The sequence below is a fragment of the Marmota flaviventris genome, chromosome X, assembly GCF_047511675.1.
Source record: "Marmota flaviventris isolate mMarFla1 chromosome X, mMarFla1.hap1, whole genome shotgun sequence".
NCBI lineage: Eukaryota > Metazoa > Chordata > Mammalia > Rodentia > Sciuridae > Marmota > Marmota flaviventris.
In genome coordinates, this window is record NC_092518.1 from 31265523 (window position 1) to 31291275 (window position 25753).

Here is a 25753-nt window from a genome sequence, read left to right on the forward strand (position 1 = left end):
CAGCTGCCGGCTGATGATTGGCTCACAGCGGCCCCAGCAACATCTAGCTGATTGGCTCCTCGGCCCCAGCAACATCTAGCTGATTGGCTCCTCTGCGGTGATGCTCATTGGGCTGTTTCCCTGCCCTTTCAGACCACGGAGCTGCTCATTGGGGGACTTTTTTGGCTCCGCCCATGTGACCCAGCCAATCGGCCTCAAGAGCAGGAGGATTGTGGGAGGTGGAGAGAAGCTTGTGTGGGAGAGAGAGGCTTGTGGAAAGCCGGTGGTGGCAGTTGAGGCTCTGAGGGTTTTCCCTGAGAGGCTGTTTTGTTTGGCATGTGTGGTTCTAAAAATAAAGTTAGTTTCTTTTGACAAGTGGCTCCTGATTGTGCCCAGCCAGACTGCGGCAAGTCAGGTTTGCCCAATCTTGGTATCACGCTGCTACCAATCTGTTGGTAACTCTGGGGGTACTGGGATTGGTCAGTCAGCACTTCTAAATTTCAATCTGTAGTATACAGAACAAAGAGTAAACATTTATTTATTTTTTAAATAATTTAATCTTTATTTTTTATTTATTTTTAATGTGGTGCCAAGGACTGAACCCAGTGCCTCACCCATGTGAGGCAAGCACTCTACTACTGAGCTACAACCCCAGCACCAAGAGTAAGTATTTAAATAAATATTTAGAGAGGTATCTAAGAGGGTTCACAAGACTATTTTTTCTAGTAAATTAGATGGAAATCCACAACCATACTTTTCTTATTATTAATAGTGTAGATGCAGACTATAATAGAACCCAACATTCCAAATATTTTAAGGCAGAAGAGATTGTCAGTAGGCCCAGAGAAATTGGAGATGCTGAGAAAAGTCCCACCCAAGGAAACTATCTCATACTGAGCTCTCTTCCTTTTTGATCTAGTCTTCACCTCACTTCCCATTAATTTACTTGAAATAATAAAATAAATGATCAGTACAAAAGAGTAGAGTAGGTTAAGGTACAGAGGCAAGTGGGTCCAGAGGAAAGTGGCTCATAGGTCTTTTTTTCAATGCCAAAGGGATTTAAAAAGCTTGAGAATCAATATTTAGAAAGGTTTCAATTATATCAATTGACATAACATTCAATTATATCAATAGACATAACATTCACCTAAAAAGCCAACATGTCAGAGAGAATCTAAAATTAAAAAAATTATTATAGAAATAGAGAAATATTGTGATGTAAAACAGATGGAAATCATTTCATTACATGGATAACCATGGCATTATTTCTACAGAACTGTAGAATGTTAATATAATTTTATTATTAATTGAATATCTCAGAAATGAGAGATAATGTGATGAATCCAAAATGTTCTGCTTACTTGTTACAAAAGCTGAATGGTAATATCCACAAGAGATCCAGGAGATCGGTTTCCCAATAGTCACTTGATGAGGCACACACACATTACTCATATTTTTTAAACCAATTTGCCCTTCAGAATTGTCACCCCACATAAAAAGTATTCCATCCTCTGTAAAGAAAACACAAGGAGAGAAAAGTTTTAAAAGGTAGTAGGGCTCTGCAGCTATTGTAATTCCAACAGGCCATTTATTTTTTTAATTTAGAAAAATTATATGTCTTAAAAGAAAAGTACCAAGACAATTATATCAGCTGGCTACTAAAGAGTTCAATTTCTATTATGAAATACATCAATAACAATAAAAAACAGAGAATGACATGATTGTAAATCTCTGATTATGTTCATACTTTTATCTTGATAGCAAACACAGGATGTCATTTCCTATAATCACCTTGTCTCATTATAATGTCTCTAAACAGAAATATTTTCCTTCTTCCAAGCAGTCTACCTGCCACTGAACTAAAAGCCAGCATGAGTCACACAAAACATCTCCAGATCAAAAGAGCAAGTTCCAGGTCAAAAGTGAATGGAAGACCTTGCTCTTGAGAACACTATATAAATGTTTTAAATGAAGAAGAAGAAGAGAAAAGAAATATGTTTCACTAATCTCTTTTCTTTATACCTGAAAATACAAATTCTAGTTTCAGAGAATGAGGAGATATATTACCATATCTAGCATCTCAAAAACATATTCATTTATGACCTTTCTGATGAGGGTTTTCAAAGTTGGAAAAAGTTAAATTAGGATAAAAAATTTAGAAAAGAATTACTAATGCTTATTTGCATTAATTTTTTATTAAAAAACTTTAAAAATCTTTGAAGTGGTTTAATAATAAAACGATAACTGAAAACTAGAACTGAAAGAAGAATATGAAAAAGCTAACTATCTGGTTGACAAAACTGAAGAGAAAAGCTTCAGATACAACTCTGACTTTCCTAATAGAGCAACACTGGACATTTATAGTCTCCTATTTGGAACAAAACAGATAGCAAACAGCTTCAGTGACACCAAGGTGATCTTGACACCAACTTTTAAAGTTCTTATATGTGCTTTTGACAGGGAAGGCTGAGATATGCAATAAACATTACAAACCATAATATTTTTATAACGTATGCCCAACAGGTTTCTATAGCTTGCTTCTGATTAGTAACTTCAGTTAAAACTGGAAGTATATCAGCACACAATTAAGATAATATTTCAGATTATCTAAATTAGTAGATGGATAGTAGAGCTTAAAATTTATTTACCAATTATCTTTAAATATATATTTATATCCCACTAAAATATATTGAAAAATGAGGCACACAACATTACTCATATTTTTAAAACCAATGTGCCCTTCAGAATTTACACCCTACATTAAAAAGTATCCCATCCTCTATAACAAAAACAAATGTCTTCTGAAAGCACACAGTCAATGCAAGAAAATTAAATGACAATGCTGTCTTGAGTTTACCAACTTGGTATATCTTGGTCTAAACGAAAGTATGTGTTCCAGATTGAAATTAAAATACATCTTACCAGTTAGGGCAGCTGACGTGTTAGATCCAGCAGAAAGCTGTTTAATATTATGCTGGGATGTAAAAAAGCTAATTCGATGAAAGGTGTTTCTCTCTTCAGTGTCACCAAGTCCTAATTGCCCTTCATTATTTCCTCCAGCTGCATATACACTGCCTCCTTCTGTACACAGAAATGAAACATTGTAATACTATAGTCATCTTGCTTACAAGACAGGTTAGTGTATACCAGATATTCCCTCTATTAACAGTGAAGAAAAGTATAAACAAAGGCAGACTGGTGAGGAGGAGCTGAGGCAGAGAGAACAGCCTAAAGATAGAAGCAGCTTAGGGATGGAGGAAAGGAAGGAGACAAGAGGAACTGTTAAGTAGTCAGGAACTGCTAATTGTTAAATTTGTTGAAAATACTTTCCCTGGGTGCAGTGGTGCATGCCTGTAATCCCAGAAGCTCGGGAAGCTGAGGCAGGAGGATCATGAGTTCAAAGCCAGCCTCAGCAAGGGTGAGGCACTAAGCAACTCAGTGAGACCCTGTCTCTAAATAAAATACAAAATAGGGCTGGGAATGTGGCTCAGTGGTTGAGTGCCCCTGAGTTCAATCCCTGGTCCCCCCCCCACCCAAGAAAAAGAAAATACTCTCCACTGATTGTCGTAGCACCTTTGTCAAAAATCAGTGGGGCATATATGTGAGAATCTATTTCTGTATTCTATTCTATTTCATTAATCTTTCTCTATCTTTTTGCTAATGCCATGATGTCTTGAATATTGTAGCTTTATAGGTCTTGAAATCAGGTAGTATCAGTCCTACAATTTGGTCTTTCTCAAAATTGTTTTGGCTGTTTTATGTCCTTTGATTTTGCACATATATTTTAGAATCACTTTGTCAATTTCTACCCCCCCACACACACAGCCTGTTTAGATTTTGATCAGAACCATGCTGACTTTGGTTGGCTTCCACTTACCCTCAGTAAGGAAGAGGTAAGAACAAGAACAGAAGCAACTAGATCTTGAGGTGTGCCTATAGGTAAGGAGATGCTGTCCCTTGATATAATTTAACAAAGGCTTTTTCTTTAGTCATTTAACATTTATCTGCATATTTACAAAGGCAAACATGTACTAAACACATTTTTAAAAGCCCTAATCTATCTATTGCCAAGGTACCATTTTCTATTAATTTCATAAACCCCAAAACATTACCAGAGTGAGATCTCAGTTCTCAAAGCCGGGCAAGAAGTCATACCAGTTAAATACTATACCTGTTGAAACTAGGGTGTGGTTCCTTCCACAGGCAGCAAGTTTTACTTTTTCAGGTTTAAGAGCTAAAAATATATGAATATGACAATTAAAATATTTTCTGGTTATGAAAATAATAAATAGTCCAGGTCAAATGGTAACTAAATGGTAAAAGAAATTGTTTATTTATTTTGGTGGTGGGGATCAAACCCAGGGCTTTGTGCATGCTAAGCATGTGCACTACCACTGAGCTATATCCCCAGCCCCAGAACTGAGATGAAAAGCAGGTTTACCTGATTCCAAAGTTGATGTTCTTAACTAGTTTTGTAATATAACACAGTGAGTCACTGAAAATAGTGAGTCAGTGGGTCTGAGGTAGGGCTTAAGTATTGGTATATTTTTAAAATCCCACAGGTAATTAAAAGATGCCACAATCCACTGGATTCTGTTGTGCTGCCTCCTCACCAACTTGATCCATTACCTAACCTGCCATCACCATTATCAAGCTCACTTTTACCATATCCAATGGAAAACCATAAGTTCAATATTCATAGGCATACACCTATGTTAAAGTTGTTCATTAATTTATCTACATATTAAAAAAAAAAACATTTCTAGAATATCTTCTAAGTGCTGGGCATAGCATCTACACAGATGATTAAAAGCCCCTGGTCTCAAAGATCTCCTTTTAGACTATTAGATAAGATATTAAAGAGTAAGCACTATGGGCACTGTGAATACCCACAAGCATTTAGCAGTTTGACCATGTGGAATATTTCAAAAGTCCCACAACAATACCTATAAAGAGCATGGATAAGATAAGCTCGCACCTGAGATTCTGAGCTGCAATTTAAATTTTAGGTAGAAAGATAAAGAATACTGTTCTTGTCATATCCTAAGGAATGTCTATCACCCTTCAAATTTAGTTGATGTTCATGGTTATACCCAGAGGCTTTGCTTGTAACAGTGAGAAAGGTTTTCTGGGACAGTCATGATTTCAGATGTTTAGTCCTGAAATTCTTGCACACTAGTACTAATCAATCCCAGTCTTAATGTTTTGTTCAGTTCATCTACTCATTATGTACTACAGCATGAAGTATGTTTTACAAAACTAACAACTACATATGACCATGATATATGAGAGCTCAAAACTCTAGCACATTCTAATGTCTGTTATCTATATATGCAATAGCAGAAATATTTAAGTAGTTTTACAAAGAAGCAAAAAGAGGATGTCCAAATGTAATACTGTAAAATCATGACTTCCTTTGTGATCTCTGGGTTTAAAAATCAGTGTGATTTTTAGACTTTACCACATAAAAGTAGGTTTGAATTTCATATAAAGTTCTGATAATATTCAAGTGAATGTTACAAAATGAAGAGCTAAAGGCTTTATCATTTATGACATTAAAGAACTACACAATCAGTATGGAAGTACTTTATGTAGTTTGTTAAGTATTTAAAGTGATAAAGAAGACAAGACCCCAAACCTTTGACACACGTTGGCTTGCTGATGGTTGACTTTGATCCTAATCCTAACTGACCCCAGTTGTTACTGCCAAACATGTACAATTTATTATTTCCTAGTGGGAAGAAAAGAGAAATAACAAATTAAAGCACTCTTCAAATAAATAATGTGAGATAACATTATCACATGACAATAAAAAAGTTACACCTAAATAAAGTCACTGATTTTCTATGTTAAAACATATTACCTTCAATGTATAACCAGATTTTATTAGTAGCTTCTAAGATTATACAGCAACAATTTTTATTATATTGAAATAGACTTATTCGAAGAAAGTTGTGTGTATAGGAAATCATATTTTAATTAAATATATTAAAGTAACTTAAAATCAAAAGACTCTTGATGAGATCAGTTTGTGAAGAATTCTCTGGCAAAGTAAAAAACAACACCTTCTATATATCTTCAACATGTTGAAAACACAGCACATCTATACTATTTAGAATTCTCAAAGTATTATTGTTCTGATTAAGGATTGTAATACTAACCTGTAACAATAGCAGTATGTTCATCTCCACATGAGAGATATGTAGGTATGTCATGTTTAAACCAGAATTTACTGGGCATGTTTTCAGCAAATTTAGTTTTTCCAAATGTAAACACAGCACCCGAATCTGCAAATATAAGACAATTTCTATTTAACAACTTTTAATATGCTGCCAGTTATGAAAATACACTTTCAGTAATATATCTACACAAATCCCTGTCTCATGACAGTTCTGCCTTTACTGGAGCACTGTTTGGGGGGATGGTGGGGTTACTACGGATTGAACAAAGGGATGCTCTACCACTGAGCCATATCCCAGGCCCTTTTTAATTTGAATCTTGACACAGGGTTGCACTAAATTGGTGAGGCTGCCTACAAACTTGCAATCCTCTTGCCTGAGCATCTAGAGTAGATGGGATTACAGCCATGCACCATCATACCCAGCTTCAAGCACTTCGAGTTTCCCTTCTTCCCCCTTAATTCAGTCTTACTCCTTAAACGTCATTCTAGTTTGACCTACAAAATCTATTAGTGAGAAATATATTATGACAAAGAAGTCAGTCATCTATTTCTAATAGTTCTGCTGTCATCAGGTAGATATCTGATCCTGGGAATGAGCTGGTACAATGTGTGCCCTATTCACTCTGGTTAACACTTCAAAGTCTGGTCCCTGGACCAAGAGCTCTTTTCTACATTCAGAAATAGGGCAGTATTGAGTTTCTTCATTAGGCTCACCAGGACATTCTAGGGGAGGATCTATATAAGTCAGTTTGAATTTTTTTTGGTCCAGTTTTTCCAAAAAACCTCCAGTGTTCTCATGCTAAGGGAAAGGAATGTAATCACAAATGGTCAACTCTTTATGTGTCTATTGGTAATCATCATGACTACCCATAAAACCAGGGTCAAGACAGAAACAAACTATTTACACAATACCTCTTTCATTTGTACTATGGGAAGGCAGCTAAACAAAAAGGCTTTAAGTGTAATTAGGTATTCAGATTCTTACTCTGAATAATTAGCTATGTGATCCTGAACAGGTTACTTTACCAAGACTTTGATTTCTCTTTGATGATTAGTCTTTATTTGATAGTGTCTAAGCACCAATATTCCATCTTATTTACCCTGAATCTCACACAGGTATAAGCAGGTTAGTGAATGAATGTAAAATGCATTTATAATAGTGTAAATACAGGGCTACACCAATTTCATAGGGTTGTTTTGAGGGTTAAATGAGATAGTATATGTAAAGAATCTAGTATGTTGCCTAGAATGGCCAATATGTTAGCTCACAGCCACCTTCATAAACACTTCCTTTATTCTAAGAGCTGGAAGTGATCATTGGTTTCTCTGAATTATGAGATGTACAGAATTTATATGGCAATTAACTATGCACTATTAAGCAACCTCTCCAATCAAATCGTTACACACATCTTTTGTTGCTCAATATTTTGTTTTCTCACTTATATTCTAAAGTTTCAGAGAGTGTAGATTGTCCTCAGTACCCATACTCTCTTACACAAAGTGGTCCTTTAATAAACTTCAATTATTTTTAAGTCTGTTACCTTCTTACACACATACATTCATAACTGTTTTCAGGTCATCTTAATGGTGAGCAGGTAGTCAAACATAACTTTCAACACTCTTAATGTTAAAGATAAGATTATCTAAGTATTTAACAGAGAAATGTTTCAGTTTCCTGCTGATTTTATTGAGAATTGAGGATTCAGTTTAAGGATCATGTATATAATGAAAAGATTCTCTCAACAGAACTACTCAGGAAGCTTCTCATTAGTTATAGAGATTTTTTTTTCTTTCTTTTACCATAAGCTCTGTAAGGGAAAGAATGGTTTATTTTGTTCCTTCAAACACTACAACAAAATGCCATGATTCTAGGAGATTGGGGGCAGCAATGTAGAAATTCAATATTCTTAAATTAAGTCATTACTTGATTTGAGTAGTATTCACAAATTGTTTTGGCCCAGTACCATTTTGAAGAGAGACTGAAAACCTCTGTAAGTTCCCAATAACCATTTAAATACAAACACATGCCTGTACTAAATAGGCCAGATCCAGCTTCTAAGGAAATCTCAAGGAGGATTATCACATAAACTAATTGGTACCAGAAAGGAAAATGTAGCAAATGTAAGTATTAATAATAAATATCAATGCTCATGAGACTAGCCACTATGGAAAATCTTTTGAGAATCCTTGTGAAGCATCACATTTCAAATTAATAATTGAGAGTTGGGAAGCCAGGATCAAGAACAGTTTCCCCAGAATGAATCACTGAACTGTTTTGTCCTGATTCTCCAGGAAGCCTCCCTCTGCCACCCCACCCCAGGCTAGGGTTTAGTGGCTCTGTTCTGGTCCCCTGGCATCTATTGTCAAACTGCACTGTTACTTTTTTTTTTTTTTTAATTTCTTGTCAACTTTCACAACTCCAGGAGGCCAGGAATCTAAGAATGTTTGAGCCTGGAGCATGGCACAAAACGCAACACATATTTCAATGACTATAATTCTGTTCTAGTCAGTGCTTTTTTTAAATTCAAACTATTGGTCGTGATCCACTAGTGGGTCAAGAAAATCAATTTAGTAGACTACGACCAGCATTTTTAACAAATGTATTATAGAAAACTCCGAGAGCATCTCAAATGGTTATAACAAGCAGTGCTTCGTGAAACGTCTATTATGTCGTAGAAGGTACAGGTCACAATGTCAAATGTATTTCAAATTGTAGAGCTGATGGTGGGGGTCTTAAAAAACAAATAAACCCCAAATCACTATCTCAAGCTTTCCTCTTCTCCAATTTGTTTTTTCCACTCCCTTTAATCCGAACCCCCTCATCAGCCCCTTTTTACTGAGCTGAATATGTAACCGGGTCCTGCCGATCTCCAAGGCGCCCAAGTCTGAAGCCCGTCGTACCTCGGGAAGTTTGTAGTGAAGAAAAAGGTGTGCCTGCCTTGGAGAAACTCATCAAAAGTTTATTTAAAACTCAGAAAGACAGGAACCCTTTTCCCCACTGTCCCCTGTCCCGTCCGTCCCGTCTGATCTTGTCCCCTCAGTTACTCGCGGAGGCCGGGCAAGAGATCTGGTTTCAGTCCGGTCGCTAAGCCTCAGGCCTGTACCCCGACCGGGCCCGCCCGGAGGCGGAGCCTGGCCGCTCGCCCGCCCGCGGACCCTCCCTCCCGGCCCGCCGCCACCGTCGAAGGCGCGACTCACCGGGCACCAGAATCTCGGGCTCCCCCATGCCGAGGACCGTAAGGGAAGTCTCCGTCAGTTCTGGGAAGAGTGCGGGGGCAGCTCGGGGAGCTTAAGGCAGTGCCTCAGCCACAGTGCGGGCTTCTGTACCCCCGGGGGCCCCCATAGCGACCCTCTTGGCATTGGCCGCTGCCGCGCTCCCGGAAGTCAACAAATAGCCGCTATGGGCAACGGAGGCGGAGCGTTAAGGCAGGAGGCGGGACGGGCGCCCAGTGTGGGACGGGGGAGGGGAACGGAGGCAGGGCGGCCAGGGCGGCGCAAGCGCAGATGGCAGCGGGCGGGGCGGTAGAGACCGCGCGCCCTCTGGCGGCTCAAAGTGGAGGAGCGGCCCCACCGAGCTGCGATTCCTGCAGTGAGCGTTTCTGCTGGGAGGAATACCGGCTCCACAGGGACCCTGCCTGGATTAGTGGCAAACGTCACAAATCTCACATATTTGATCACTGGGGCTTTGTGACACATGCGAATGTCGATGCGCAGCTATGACAACCTACTAATAGTAACCATATATAGCATTAAATGAGCTAGGCTTTCTGCTAAACGTTTTATATCCTAAATTACATTTGTACCCCCAGTATGTCAACCAAGGCATAGCATACACTAGATGTTCATTAAATATTTATTAAACAAATGAGGGCTATTACAGACCTGTAAGGCAGTTAATGTCACCCTATTTACAAATGTGGCAGATTATATATGGAGAGAGTAGGAGTCCCACTTAGCTTGTCCAGTTTGTAGTCTGAACAACCTTGCTTCCCAAAGGAGGGGAAAACTGAGGTGTATAGAATTCACTCAGTAATATTGTATTTTTGTAGGACACATCTTGTTTTCCTATGCATTAATATGTAACCATCATAAAATAAAGAGGCAAAAAGTCATCTTCCAGAATGAGTACATTTATATATCTGTGGTAGTTGTAAGCAAGGGCTCTAGAATCAGACCCAAGGATCCTTGAATTATTTGTGTGAACTAGAGCATGTTCCCAACTCTTTCTCAGGGAATTCACATTAAAATGGCAGTTTAAATTATCCATTAATCATTCATTAATCATTTACTTACAAAGCACACTGAGGTGTACTAAGAAACTGTTTAACAAGAAACACTGATTGGTGTGGGATGTTAAAAAAGACTTATCTACAGAAAGGACTTTAAGTCTAAAAACTGAAGAAGGGGAAGCTGAAAGGGAAATGAGACCTCTGGGTAGAGTAAGTTGGCTGTGTGGCTCATAAGGCTGTTGGTTCTTTCCAGGAACTCAAAGAGGCTGGCTCCAGGTGAGGGTTTGGGGCCTGTTAAAGAATCTGAGATTTTATCCTCAGGAAACCACTGAGGGGTTTTAAGCAATGGAGGGACAGGACAGGATCAATTACACGTGTTCCTGAAATCATTCTGCCTGGCTTGGCTACTCCGTGGGGAGTAAATTAGAGCAGCGAGAACAGTTCAAAGACTATCGCAGGTGCTGATAAATGGTCAGGCTGACTTGGATTTCAGTGCATTGGCACTGGAAAGGAGCAGGCAGATTTAAAAATATTTTAGGTGGCAAAATCTATAGGAAATGGTGTCTGTGTATCAACTCTTAAAAAGTGCTAGATTACCAAATAACAGATCAACAGCAAAAAAAGGGCCCAAAGGATTTGTTGTTCACTTTTAAAGGATCATAATAGTTACTGTGGGAAAATCAGAATTAAAAAAAAGACTTACATTAGTTATGATATGCTTTCATTTGCTTTTTTAAAATTTTCAGAATGCAGTAAAGCACATTTCGATGCTGAGCACTTCTGTAAGTATTGATGTACCCAACACTCAGGTTCCCAACATAAGCAAATTGGAGTGGGGTGGCACAATTTATGGATATGGGGAACTCTGAGGAAGGAGGCTTGGGTTAGATAGATGGGGTACAGTGAGTTCAGCTTTGAGCACACTAAGATATCCAAGTGGAGGTGTTGAGCTGAGCAGGCAATTGGTAGGCAGAAGCCCCATATGGAGGCACATATTTGGTGAATTCCTGGGTTTATGTGGTGATAACAACCTTGGGGACAGGTAAACTAGAATGGGAAGGAAAAAGAGGCTATTATAAGTAGCGTAGAATTTAAAATTTAATGGCTCAGCAAAAGATGGTTAAACTGAAAAGGAGATTAAACTGACCATAAAGGAAGAACTTATAGAAAAGTGTATCAACAAGAAGGGCATGGCCAATTGGGTTACATAATATGGACAAATAGGGTAAAAGCCAAATGGCTACTTAATTGAGCAATGTGGTGATCATTAGTGTTGTTGAAAAGAGCTGTTTGGTAGGATGATTTGAATAGTTGCAGAATGGGAGAAACTGAGAGAGACATCAGGGTGATAGCTTTGGATAGGATATAGAGATGGATTCAGTGGGAAGAGGAGATAGTAGTCAGGGAAGTTAGGTGGATGGAGGGCTTTTGTGAAACTTGGAGAAACTTGAGAATACTTAGGACTCAAATGGAATAGATGGAGAGAGTGTGCAGAGTCAGGAGAGTGTGAGAATGATCAATAACATAAAGCAGGAGGAGATAACATCCAGACCCCATGTGGAGGAGCTGCCTTAGTTAGGAGACAACATTTCTAGCATACAGGAATTGAGGGAGAAAGACCCCATTTCACAATATAATTTTGATGTATATGATACATTTATATATGTAGATAGATGACATCTATATATTGTTAATATATATGATCTAGAGTTATGTCATATACATCATACTTATAGCTATGATATAGTTCTAGATCATATATGATACAATATATGGTGATACTATTGTCCAGCTCAGAAGGCTTTTGGGAGATATTAGATAATGCATGTGAAACAGCTTGGAGCCTGGGATATAATAGCACTCAATCATGTTAGCTATTATTAATGAGGCAGAGTTGACTGTGCCAACTGTGCTCATCAGCAAAATTTAGGCTGTGCCTCAGTACAAACACCCAAATCTCAGTGGCCTAACACAAACAAAGAAGTTTCTTTCTTATTCATGCTACACGTTCAATGTGGGTCAATGGGGAGATCTGCTCCTTCTGGTTACACAGGGACCCAGGCTACTGATGGAGGGTCAGTTACCTTGTAGCTACATCATATGCAACTTGTGATCTCTTTGGATGCTGTAGCAGGGCCAGAGAGATGGAGCAGGAAATTAAATGCTTGAGGCCAGAAGTGACATGTTTCTCCTTCTTATAACCCATTGACCAGATCCAGTGTTATGTGCCTGTATGTTCTATCAGGGGGCTGAGGAATGTGGGAGAGCCCTTGAACATTTAGTGAGCAGTAAATACCTCTGCTGCAATCACTGCAGTCAGATGGCTTCAGCTCATGGAGTTTCCTCCCTCATGTTGGAGAAGGCAGGGTGTTCCACAGTTTATGACTCTCAGCAGCAGTCATGTGCTCTTTTGATGTCCTCTGCATACGGGGCCAAACACTCAGATACTCCTTAGGAAATCGTGTTGATACACAAAAGTCATCACACATCTGAAAACATGTACAAGACTTAGCAATTTCCTCTATTAATTCTAGTTGTTATTCATTTCTGGAGCATTTTGTGTCAACTAAAAATAGAGGCATTTATGAACAGGAAGACATTTGATAGATTATGCTTCCTAGCTGAATTCATTTCTTTTTTTGACAGCATTCATCAAAACTTCCAAGGTCTGCGTTCTGAGCTGCATTACAGTGCAGCTGCCATCACAGTTTATTTCTCTCTTTGGAACCAGATAAACCGATGTGTCTCCACTTTGCAACCTCCGTTATGAAATTTCCACAAGCATCCAAAATTTCAAAACATATTCTAATCGCTTTTTTGATTTCTGAATTTTTTCATGCAGCACTGAGGACTCACGAGTCCAAATCTTGGCCAAAGTTTATTTATGAAAAACACAAAGGTAGGTAGGGTGTACTATGCTACTACCCCACCAAAAAAAATTTGCATTTTTGTTTCTTTCATAATTAGTTGGTATTTAAAAATCCTTAATTTGTACACTGATCATCTAGAGATCTTGTTAAGATTTTGATTCTACAGATCTACAGTAATCTGAATTTTAAAAAAATTCCCAGCTGCTGCTGTTGCTGCTGATTATAGATCACACTTTGGGTAGTGTGTTAATCAGCATTTTATCACTGGGATCAACATATCTGACAATAACTACTTAGAGGAGAAAAGGTTTATTCTGGGCTCATGGTTTCAGAGGTTCAGTTTATGGTCTGCCAACTCCATTGCCCTGAGCCCGAGATGAAGCATAAGATCTTTCTAGAAGAGCATGGCAGACGAAAGTGGTTCAACTCAGACAGAATAGGGAGCACAAGGAGCCAGGAACGACCCACTTTCTCCAGCTACACCTACCTGTCTACAGTTACCACCCAGTTAGTTCATTCAAATTATTAATCCATAAAATCTGATTTATCTACTGTCTCGGTTATAGCTCTCCTAATCTAATCATTTCACCCCAAACATTTCTGCATTAACACGGGAGCTTCTGGTAGATACCTCATATCCAAACGATAGTAGGTAACAAGAACTTAAACTATGGAAAGGTATCAAAACTAGTCTATAGAAGCCAGAAAGGAAAAGACTGATATATGTTATTGTAGGTTCTCCCTTTATGGTCAGTTTCCTTTTTAATGGACAAAGAGGCTAGTATTAAGAATATGTATAGGACACCAATAAATCAATAAGGAAAAGGCAAAAGATGAGAAAAAAAAGGGCAAAGGAGGGGCTGGGGTTGTGGCTCAGTGGCAGAGTGCTTGCCTTGCACATGTGAGGCACTGGGTTCAATCCTCAGCACCACATAAAAATAAATAAAAATTAACAAAAATAAAGATTAAAAAATGGGCAAAAGATATTGCATTCATAGAGGTAAAAATCCAAATGGCCAATATATTTACCAAAAGCTATTCAACCCTACTGGATATAAGCGAAATGTAAAATAAGTAATAATTAGATAACATGTTATACTTGTAAGATTGGCATTAAATGTAATAATATCAATAACTTTAGTTTTGAGTGTTTATGCAGGATATATTTTCACAGGAAGACTACTGCAATCACATTAGAAATTAATTTGCTAATACTAATCAAATTGAAAAGGTAACCTGTGCCAAAGAGGCATATATGAGGATTCTCATTATAGCAGTAACCTAGGAAAAAAATGGGTATGATTTGCATCAGTTTCCTCCAAAAGAGGGAAATGTGTTAAAGGTTTGTTTGCTAATCTACCACAATAATGGGAGATGGTGGAATCTTTAGTAGGTAGGGCCTACTGAAGGAAGTTAGGTCATTGGGGGCATGTTCTTGTAGTAGATATTGAGACCATGGTCTCTTCTCATTTCCTTTGCTTCCTGTCTGCCCTGAGGTGAGAAGTTTCCTCTGTCACACCTCCTTCCACAATGTACTGCCTTACCTCAAGCCCAAAAGCAGTGGGGCCAACCAACTGAATCTATGAAATTTTGAGTCAAAATAAAACTTTCCTCCCTATAAGTTGCTTATTTCAGATATTTTTGTCACAGTAATGGAAAGCTGACTAACATTTAACCTAAATGTCCATCAGTAAAGGAGTGGACACACTGTTTATTTATATAGCAGGATATTATGTAGCAGTTAAAACTAACGAACCAGTTCTACATGTGTGAAAGTGAAGAATTCATGAAAACATAATTTTGAGAGAAAAATAAAATCACAAAATGATGTATATTGTATTATGCTATTTTATTAAAAATTAAACTCAGAAATACCTTCCAGTAGCTACTGTGTTCATTCAAAATGAAAACCAAAGTCTGAAAGCCAAAGTCCCAACCATAGCCACATGACTGCCTTATATGGCTCTCTACCTCACTGAGCTTATCTCCCACTCCAAATCTGAACAGCAAGGAATAATTAAATCACTTTACAAACGTTAGTGATTTGTAAGTGATTCTGTTAGCGAATATTGAACCAGGATTTAAACCTAGTTTTATTCCACACTGGACTCCCTCCGTTACACCATGCTCTAATAAGATGGTGATTTTTTGCTCTAATATGAGCATTACTTTTTGCTAGACATAACTCATATATCCAAATGGGACGAGTCCCTTTCTTTGGGAGGTCACCTAGCCTAGCATTGCTGCAAATTGCTGAGAAAATTCTTGGACTCTTTTTTTGGAAGAGACACCAAAGCATGGGATATGTTTTGGTTAAAAAGCTATGGAAATGGAAAATCCTTAATCTTCGCATATAAGAAAGATTTTTAGAAAACAATTTTCTTTTGATTAGATTTTAGGAAGCCAAGTTATTTTGAAGAAAATTTGAAGCGTAAATTGATGAAAATTTAAAATATTGTCAAGAACAAAAATAAGTTGCAAATACAGGATGACTACCAAGAAGTAGATCTGATGATCTTGGATGGCTCATAAATTAAATCAGGATGCAGTTCCAAAAGAAGAATTTTCCAGTAACTGTGACCATAGTTGTATGATGAGACAATGTCCTGGATAGCTACTTTGAAGGGCCGTGTAGTGTGGTGATTATAGCTTAGATTAATCTCTCTTATTATGCACTAGCTATTTCCTAAGCGTTCTATGTATTAACTGTTTATATATTACAGGAGAGAAAACCAAGGTATACAGAGATTATGTTACCCATGGTCTCTCAGCTAAAATACAGTAGGGCTGAGGTTTGAACACAGGCAAACTGGTTCTAGAATCTATGCTTTTAAAAACTACACTACTGTCTCTTGAAACAGCACTGAGCAGTACCCTTCAAATTTTTTAGATTATACATCTTCATTTCTCATAAACCCAAAGTCAGAAGACATAAGAGCCCATTATGTAGCCATGCAAATCAGCTTTCCTGGGTTGATATTTGGCACTTAAGAGTATCAGCTGGGGCACCGACTCAGTGTGGGGGGAGACTGAGGAATGAGGCTCAGATGAGAGGGCAGAGATCAAAAGATACTACCCAGCCAAAGCAGTAATGTGTATTTACATTTTTATATGTATATACTACTGTTAATATGTTGTATGCATTGTAAAACATTCATAAAACAATAGAAGATTTAAAATGGTAAGATTAAAAAAATAACTAAAAGTTCCATTATTTGTTTTGCTTCACTGAGATGGATTGTCTTTAACATCCCATGAGGGACACACATCCCAGACTAGGCTTGGGATAGCAAGGCTTTGAATCCAGGCATTACCCTGGTACTCTGGGCAGTTTCTTGCTCTCTGCTTCTGACTCTTCATCTGTTGAATCAGGATAATAACTTCTAATTTGCTGAATTATATAGTTTAAATGAGATGCTGTGAACAAAACTATAGTTCCTGTCTTTTGGCAAGCTCCTTACATATTACTTTGCCTCATAGTTTTGATTCCCCTTATTTGTGTTTCATGGTCTGTGTTTTTAAAGTTTCTTTACTTTGTACACACTCCTGTAATTAAGTTGGAAGCAGCCTTGCAGTTAGGCTTGGTGCATCTAGATGGAGCCAGATTAATAGCTTTTTCATGCTGCATCATTCTAAACATGGCGCAGCTGTTTCTCTTTCACAGCAAAGAAAACTGGGCAGGAGACATCTGGAAGAACCTGTGTGCATTTTACTTTGTGTAAAGCACTATAGGAATTGGGAGGGAGAGAGGGAGGACTTAATGACTATCAGACACTTAAAAATGAATGGCCCAACTGTTCAGCAATTGTGTCTGTGAACAGAGGTTCCCTTTTACATCAGCTGTTTGTCATTGCCCTTTGTGACTGGGAATCAGGCTTGAAAACTCTCTCAGTGTATTCTGAGCCATTTTTATCTCAGCCGTTCTATGGGTCACTTTTTCCTAACGGGGTCGCTTGGATACATTCAGCCCATTTACCATTACCATTCACTGAAAATTTCACCTTTGATCCCAACTCTGAACTTTTGTTCCCTCCTTATCCTCCTCTTAAAATGCTAAGTCTGTTGGGTTTCCATGGCATAAAGTTAACTAGAAAAGGAATGTACTTGAAGGACCATCAACAACTAGGTTTCCAACTAACAGATGACACCCTCTTGTTAGGATAATTTCAGAATTTAAAAGGAACCAGTTTATAGGAGTTTATTGGATTAGACAAAGGGGGATGAAGGGAAGGGAACGGGGATAGAAATAGGAAAGACAGTGGAATGAATCGGACATAACTTTCCTATGTTCACATATAAATGCACAACCAGTGTAACTCCCCATCATATACAACCATAAGAATGGGAAGTTATATTCCATGTATGTGTGATATGTCAAAATACACTCTACTGTCATGTGTAGCTAAAAAGAACAAATTAAAAAAATTTTAAAAAGGAACCAATTTTAAAGGTGTTGGCACAAACCCAAGACATAGTGCTAATATCAATGTTGGACACACCCAAGGCTAACAGCAGTGAAGGTGTTACTATCCTTTGGCCCAAAGACATAAAGGGATAGAGAGTTTATTAGAACTTGGAAAGAGAAGGAGTTGTGTAGAACAGGTCACCTTGAAAGGAAAAGTAAATTTCTATTGAAGAGCAAGCCAACCCATGATATCCAGATAGGGAGAGAACAATGAGAATAAACAATCTTCACTTGACCTTTCCCCATTTTCCTGCTGGGATTCCAATAGTCAAATCCACCCAAAAGCTGGAAGAATAAGAGAGCTCATTGATGTAGCCCACACAAATTAACTTTCAGAGGTAGATATCTAATATGTGGGGCAATCAACTGTGGCAGAACCAGTGCAAAGGCTGGGGATGATAGGGGAAGGAGGCTCAGTAATAGCAAAGACAGAGATCAAGAAAGGCCACTCAGCAGGAGTAATCTAGCTCAGACATCACTTCTGGATGTAGCTGCTGCTTTCACCATATTTCTAATTTCATTGATTGTCCCTTCACCATTTGGTCACACTCTCAAGAGCAAAGTCCTGAGTGGGAACATTCAAGTGCCTGGTAGAAGCAATATTGCCTGTCTTTGGCTTTCCTGGTGGGAACTGGGAAACTGCCTTTTGAAACTCACACAATTAGAGATTTCTAGGTATTAAAAAAAAGTTCAGAAACAAGGCTGTGTCCTTTCTAAAAACAGACAAGTCTCTACTAACAAATGACCTCCTTAGTCTTTGTTTTTATTAATCTGCAACAGTAAGACTATCAAACAAGAGTACTGACTTTTTAAAAATTTCTAGTTCCCTCCCTGTCCTCTCTCTCTCTCTCTCATTCCCTTCCCTCCTCCATTTCCTGATCTCAGGAAGGCCTCTTTATCTCTCTAGATCTTTATGCAAGAGAGCAAGATCATGATACCCAAATTTAGTTAGGAGTTCAAATGCTGGGCAGTCAAAAATATATACAGGTCCATCTAGTAGAATTCTCTAGTCAATATTTTCTTGGTAGAATGCTTAAAACCTTTTGGGCTATGGATGTGTAAAAGTCACTGAACATGCGTTTCTGCTAATACAGTATTGGAGTTTTTCAGCTGCTATCTTTATAGGAAACATTTATATGATAGTTATGTCCTTAAATTGAAATGCAACATTTATTAACTGAGTAATAAACATGACAGACATAAGAGGCTGCCACCCTATATGGCTTCTGGTGTGTCTTCATAGGGACATCAACATTCCTACCCACTGAGAAGTCTGTCCACATTTTCCGCAAAAACCTTCTTGTCTCCAGTCTTTAATCTTGTTCTTCCCATATGCCTAATTATCTGGCCAAATCATGAACCACTGCTTATGAAGTGGTATGATCCATGCCTCGTATCATCTCTCCTTTCAGGTAAAATGCAGTGAGGCACACTGCTTGGACTTGTGCTCACTGGGAACATTACCTTATTCACTCCTTGGATTCAAGATGGCTGCTCCTCAATCTACAATGATTCATGAATTATTGGACCAATATAAAATTACATTTCTCATCTTTGATCAAACATTGTTATACTCTATTCCCATATACACTTCTCAGAGTTTTACCAATAAAAACTAGAAATTCGGAAGTTCATTGACTTTCTTTGGCTTTTGACTTTGTTAGTGCCACCTCCTTCTCAGGGTCATGCTGACATCCGACAATCTTGGGAATTGATGGGGGAGGGAGGAGAATGAAGTGAACTGGCTTCATCTTGAAAGGTAACTCCCTCAGGTGAAAGAGCATCTTCAATCAAGGGAAGAACAGTCTCATCAGGCAAGGTAGGAAAGGTTTCTTAAGCTGGCAAGGAAAATTCAATGAGAATTAAGGGTTCAACATTCGTAGGGTCCTCTAAATCCTCTCATATATTTCCATGTCAATTTTCCAGCTTTCAATCTAACCCAGATAATACTACAATATGCAACTCAGAAACCTGTCAGGGCTGTGAATACTACTGATATTGTAATTCATCAACACACTGGATCAAGTCAAAGTCTGAATTTATCTTCAACCATTTCAGATCTGCTGAGGCAAATGACTTTTTTTTACACCATTAAGCTATTTATTATAAGAAGCAGTCACCTCATCAGCTGCCATTGAACTCCTTGTGCCCTTCATACTATTCTCCTTTGAATTGGATGTTCATTGGACATTCCAGGTAACCATAGGCAATTGTTTAATAAACTGGTTTGCTGCTGTGTTTCTAAGGGGGAGTTTTACTGTCAGTCAACCAATTCCAGTTTTATCAATTTTCTCTGAAGGTCAGTTGCCTCCAGCTTATTTTATGATACCAATTTCTGAATCAGGGTTCTTGGAGGTAAAAAAGATTTAGTGGGAAACCATCAGGGAACTCATAGAATTAACAGGAAGGCTGGAGAGGAATGCTTGGGTAAAGGTGGGAAACTAGGGAGGGGAGGCAATAGGAGATTAGGTTGGGGTGTAGCCAGTATCTTTGCTGTATTCCACAGCTACTACTGGACCTAGTCACTAAGGCAAGACCTTGCTAGCCACTGGGTTTGGCCAGAAATACTGGTGGATACAAGCATGGTTGTCAGGATCTGTCCATGGGTTGCATGTGGGTGACTGTGCATGGAAGCCTCGTGGATAGAGACATGTGGTGTCTGGGAATGGCCAGTGAACATTTCCTCTGGTCAATTGTCCAGGGACAATGTGAACCTCTATCCCACTCTGCTGTGGCCCACACAGCACCTGAGATGGGTGTGACCTGCCAAGATGTCAATCAACCTGCTGACTACAAGACATCACAAAGCAAAACTCTGCCTTTGAAACCTTATCCCTGCCTCTGATGTGCCCCCTTAAATAAACCACTAGATGTCATTTTGTCTTTGTCTAGTTTCAAAATCCATGTGGACTAGATCTATCAGGGGCTTTGCTTTCTGTAAATATATTTCTGAGTATTTGTGCTTTGTTATTTACTAATTATTTGAGATTGTTTTAGGGTAGATTATCCTGGGCAGGAAGAGTAACCCCTTAATGAGCCGATGGTGCTCTCCCCAACCCCATACATGGTAAATTTCATTTCACTGGATCTTTTTCTTTAGTCATTCAAGATTCAAAGCCCAAGGTAGGAGCATCTACTGGACTGTGTGCCAATAAGTTATATTTGTGAAGGGTAGAGAGAGAGTAAAACTTTATACTAACTGAAGTGGGGGTTTAGATGCTGGGCAGTGAAAAACCCTCTTTTCCCTCAATCAAGAGTAAAAAGAGGTGAGGCGCAGTGGCACACGCCTTATCCCTGTACAAGGCTAACATTAGGAGTTTAATGCATGCATAATTTAAGATCTTACCTTTTATCTAATGAGTTGTTTCAAGTGATTGTTTTGACCCAGTTGTTTATTAAATATAATATTTCTACATATGTCACATTCTACATATTTATTGAATTTTCCTATAATATTAAATACTGAAGCATTTTTTACCTTACTTGCCTTATGAAACTTCTTGTTGATTTTAATAATTCCCTTGGTAACCTCCTCCCCTGCCAATTTAAAATGCATATAAAAATCAAGGTGAATCTTAGGGAGAACAGTGATAAAGGAAGTTGATATTCCAGGAGGCCTTAGGGTCTTATCAAGGTTGATGCATCACTTTTACTTTAAATCTCTTATCTATCTAATTATTTCACCACTTTGATTAAATGAAGCTAAAATTGGTATTGATGAAAAGAGAAAGCACAATCAAAGAAGCAGATAAGCAAATAATTGAACACAAATAACTTTTAATTATACTCTCTTAATAAAGTTAAGGAATGGTGTCAGGTGCCAACATCACTTTGTCAAATCAAAGGGCAGAGTCAGGATGAAAAAGAAGAAAATAGCTCAGAATGTTTTGAAAATTGTGGTCCATTTCAAAAGTATAAAACACTTCTATAATAATGTGGCTCCAAAACAACCTTAAATCCTGGGCCAAGAATATGTTCATGCCCTCCAATGAAAACTCAATTGTTTACATCCCTCCTCATGTCTTAACCCTTTGTAGAATCCTACTAAAGTCCCCAGGATTCTTTAAACTCAAAGAAATAGGTGGGCTTCCAGACATGACAGTTATACCTGGCAAGTTTAAAATGCAGTTCAATTTGGAATTAAAGTAGGGAAACTAGCAAATAGCTTTCACTTTAAGTTGATCAAATAGTTTCTTCTGAACTCAATAATGCATTTACCCTTTGCCCCCTTCCTAACCCAAGGTTATCTGGATTATTTATTCTCTCTGTCTAGTGTCCTGCTGCTATGATGCAGAGAGTATGAGAACAAATACATGGTAGTGATACATAGATGGTTCCTAACTTACAATGGTTTGGCTTTTTTGTTGTTGTTTGTTTTCTTTATAATGGTACAAAAATGATATGCATTTAACAGAAACTGTACTTGCAGTTTTGAATTTTGATCTTTTCCTTGGCTAGCTCTATGCAATCTGATACTCTCATGATTCTGACCAGCAGCAACAAGCTCCAGTTCCCAGTAAGCTACATAATCACAAGGGGGAAACAACTAACAATTGTGGTGTGCTGTGTTGCTAAGCTAGGATAGTCAGTAGGTTAAGTGTATCAAGTACATGTTTGACTTAAAATTATTTTTTTCTACTACTGAGGATTGAACCCAGGGGCACTCAACCACTGAGTTCTAGCCCCATCCCTTTTTATTTTTTATTTTGAGACAGGGCCTCACTAAGTTGCTGAGTGAGGCCTTGAACTTGTGCTTCAGCCTCCAGAGTCACAGGAATTACTGGCATGCACCACCATGCCTGGCTTCTAAAGGTGATTTTGATGTGTTATTTCCACATGGACTTTGTAAAATGTATTGTTGATGTCTCCAGAGTCATTTTGTGTTCAATTGATTGGGGCAAACCTCCTTTAGAAAATGACTGCCTTGTTTTCATGGCCCTCATTGCTTTGAATAAGCAGACTGTAATTGTAAATTTTAAGTGGCAAAAAGAGTAGTGGCCATGATAGTGAAGAGATTTTATGATCCATTTTTATTATACTTCTTTACACTGGAAGGCAATAATCACTCTTGGCATTTATAGAGTGCTTTGTATTTTTGAAGCACTTAACAATCATTAATTACTTTATCTCATTTTCATCTCAAATGGGATAGGTTGCTTAGCGTGACAGGTCACAGAAGGACAATAAAAGATTAGAAACTTACAATGTTAGGCAGTTGATGTATTGAGGGAGAACAAAGTTCTTTGTTTTCACATCATTTATGGGAAAAAGGAAAAGAGAAAAAGAAGCCACACCATAGGTACTCACTGCAAACCATTGCACTTGTTTCTTATTTTTTTATTTAGAGAACAACAGGGTGATTTGAAATTTCATACAACCCCAAAGAGTAGATCAAAGAAAGTAAAGCCCCCAAATACTTTTATTTCTAGGAAAGTGACTATTATAAAACAATCACAGGACCAGAGGTGGGGGCTCTCACCACATGTACTGATTGTAGTAATTTACAAAAGCTAATATTTATTGAACACCGATGGGTTAGGCACAAACATGGCTGTATTTAGTCTCCTTTGCCAAGACTTCCGGGGGCTATGTTATATTTTTAGTGTGTACCAAGGCTGGGATTCAGTTATTTATGGTTAGTTAACATTGTGGTTCAGTGTTTAGATTTAAGGTCATAAACATTTAGTTGTAAGCATGCGCCCCCTTATGTAACCTGTTGGCAGTGTGCCTTCTTTGTTTGGCCTGCAAATAAAAGGGATAGGCTAATTGGGACAAAATGGGGACTACAATGAAACTGGCTGGTGGTTGAAGCTGAAGCTGGGGGCTTGCTAATGGCGATGGCAGCCTCCAAATAAAGGATGACCAATATCCCCACCGTATCTTTCAATTGCCAGAACCTCCAGCCCTGTTTCCTGGGTCTCATGACAAACACTGAGCCACGTACCCTACAATCCACTATCACATTCCATCCTTACAACACAGCTACAAGTAGGAACTAATAGTGCCACCAATCAACAAAGGAGGGATCTGAGGCTTAGAGAAACTAATTTGCTTAACATAAATTGCTCCTTCTCAAATCCTTGGATTAACTCGCTTACACTGCTTCCCAAATGATTTGCTTATTCCTTAATGGCAATACACTGGGTAACAATCAAGGGTGACCTGGGAATGAACTACTTGGTTTTCCAAAAGAAATGATCCTGAACTCCAGTTGAAAAATTCTGGAGGATGAAATCAGTGATGGTGAGTGCCCAGTCTCATAACCCAGCCTCCAAATATTCAACTAAGTTGCATTAAAAGGGCTTGTTTCTCTTTTATATTAGGGACAAAAGATTCCCATAGTGTATCTTCTAGATACTGGATAGGTTGCATCTTTACAGGCCACTGAGTTGTTTCCAATGGATCAGCCTTAAGAAAAGAAGGCTGTGTTTAACCAACAGCTGAAGGTGAGGGCTGAGCACTTGCTTAGCACATGTAGCCTAAAAAAAAAACAATCAAGAGCAAGTTAAGATGACTTCCCAAGTAGGGTCTGGAGAGAGGCATCAACCACAAAGATGATTGCATGTTTCATCAAGAAGTAAAAATGGGCATAGAAGGCATTCAATAAGCATGGCTTTTGAGTACATCTAAGGATATGTGTCCTGGACTTGAGGGGAGAATATTGTCATGGAAATTATTCCCAACACAGTGCTTGTAGACTAAGTAGGAAGCAATGCCAATGATCTCACAAGGTCTTCATTACTCAGGCCTGGAAGTGTCTAGTAGTCCCAGGGAGCTTCAGGGATGATGGTTGAGACACTGGTGAACTTTGAACATCTGTGATTTCCCTGTTTGCTTAATGCTTGATAGCCTTTGGTCTGCCAATAAATCTCCTTTATGCACAACTTGACCTCTGCACTTCCAAGGGGAGGAATTGGAATCAGCCTATGGGGGAAGAGATGGCTCTAGGATTCTGGGTGGGAGCTTAAGCAAATAAAAGGGTACCCTTGAAAAAGAACTTGCCCTTTGCATCTCATCTGCCTCTGACATGAGGTTGGATCATTAACCATAAAATTTTTACCCTTTTCCTATCTCATAAATTGTGCTGTGCATTTCTTAGTCTTGTCTTTTATGCTGAAATTTACTAGATCATAACGTAAAAGGCATTAGGCATAAAATCTTGAGATTTTTGTCCCTTCTAAGCTCTGGAAAATTCAGAGCTCAGATTAAAACCAAGAACTGCAAGATTAAGTGATCATCAGGATGACTTCAATGGCAATGTGGTCTATATGTCAAGAGAAGAAAGATTATACTTTCTTCTCTTTACATCAAATTTAAGATTTAAGCCAATCTTAAATTTGATGAACAGCATTTCACACTCTGTTCAGAATTTTGGACTTCATGGGGAAACTGATTACCTTCTTCAAATGCCTCAGTTGAAAGTATATAGTGGGAAAAGGGATAGAGATAATTTTTACTAATTTCACAATTTCCCTTAGGGCCTGCCATTTGAACAAACACTTAGCAGTGTTGTAGCAAGAAAACACCCCTGAATCAATATTTTTAGACAAAGTCCCATTACCATCTGTTAATTGAAAAGTAATTTTCAGATTTTCTGTAAATCAGGAGCTCCTTGGGTAACATATAAACATGGGGAGAGAAAAATATAGCCAACTGATAGGTGATTTCTTTCACTACCATAAGTCTAATTTTTTTTCTTATTGCCAGTTCCCATGAAGATCCAAGTCACATAATAATTCTTCCATAGGCAGAGCTTTACAGCTTACGAAGCATTCCAGGGATATTAATGCATAAGAATTATTGGATTCTTCCCCATAGTGGATCTGATCCAAGACATAGAGAGCTCATAAGAAAAGGGAAATTGGACATCAATATGTTGGGGGGAAAATCCTCAATCTAAACCACAAACCTTAGATGAAACTTATCTCAAATAGATCATAGATCTGAATACCAAATGTATGGCCATAAAACTTTCAGAATGCAGAGAAGAAAATCTTTGTGACCTTGGGTTATGCAAATACTTTATAGA

The 25753-nt window shown here is 38.3% G+C and overlaps 1 protein-coding gene across 3 annotated transcripts in view; it reads right to left on the reverse strand.

Annotated features, from left to right (window-relative positions):
* The window catches only part of Rpgr (retinitis pigmentosa GTPase regulator), a 56418-nt gene extending 46888 nt beyond the window's left edge, over window positions 1–9530 (reverse strand). For 2 of the 3 annotated variants that reach the window (XM_071606852.1, XM_034635268.2), the window contains exons 1-6: window positions 9359–9530; window positions 6141–6266; window positions 5618–5710; window positions 4151–4213; window positions 2902–3060; window positions 1341–1490 (exon numbers count right to left, since the gene is read on the reverse strand). In XM_071606852.1, coding sequence (XP_071462953.1) covers window positions 1341–1490; window positions 2902–3060; window positions 4151–4213; window positions 5618–5710; window positions 6141–6266; window positions 9359–9386 — 619 coding nt within the window. In that variant the 5' untranslated portion in view covers window positions 9387–9530. Of the gene's footprint in view, window positions 1–1340; window positions 1491–2901; window positions 3061–4150; window positions 4214–5617; window positions 5711–6140; window positions 6267–9061; window positions 9148–9358 lie in introns of those variants that run through there. The other variant, XM_071606851.1, reaches the window with a different exon arrangement.
* Window positions 9531–25753: the final 16223 nt, after the last annotated feature.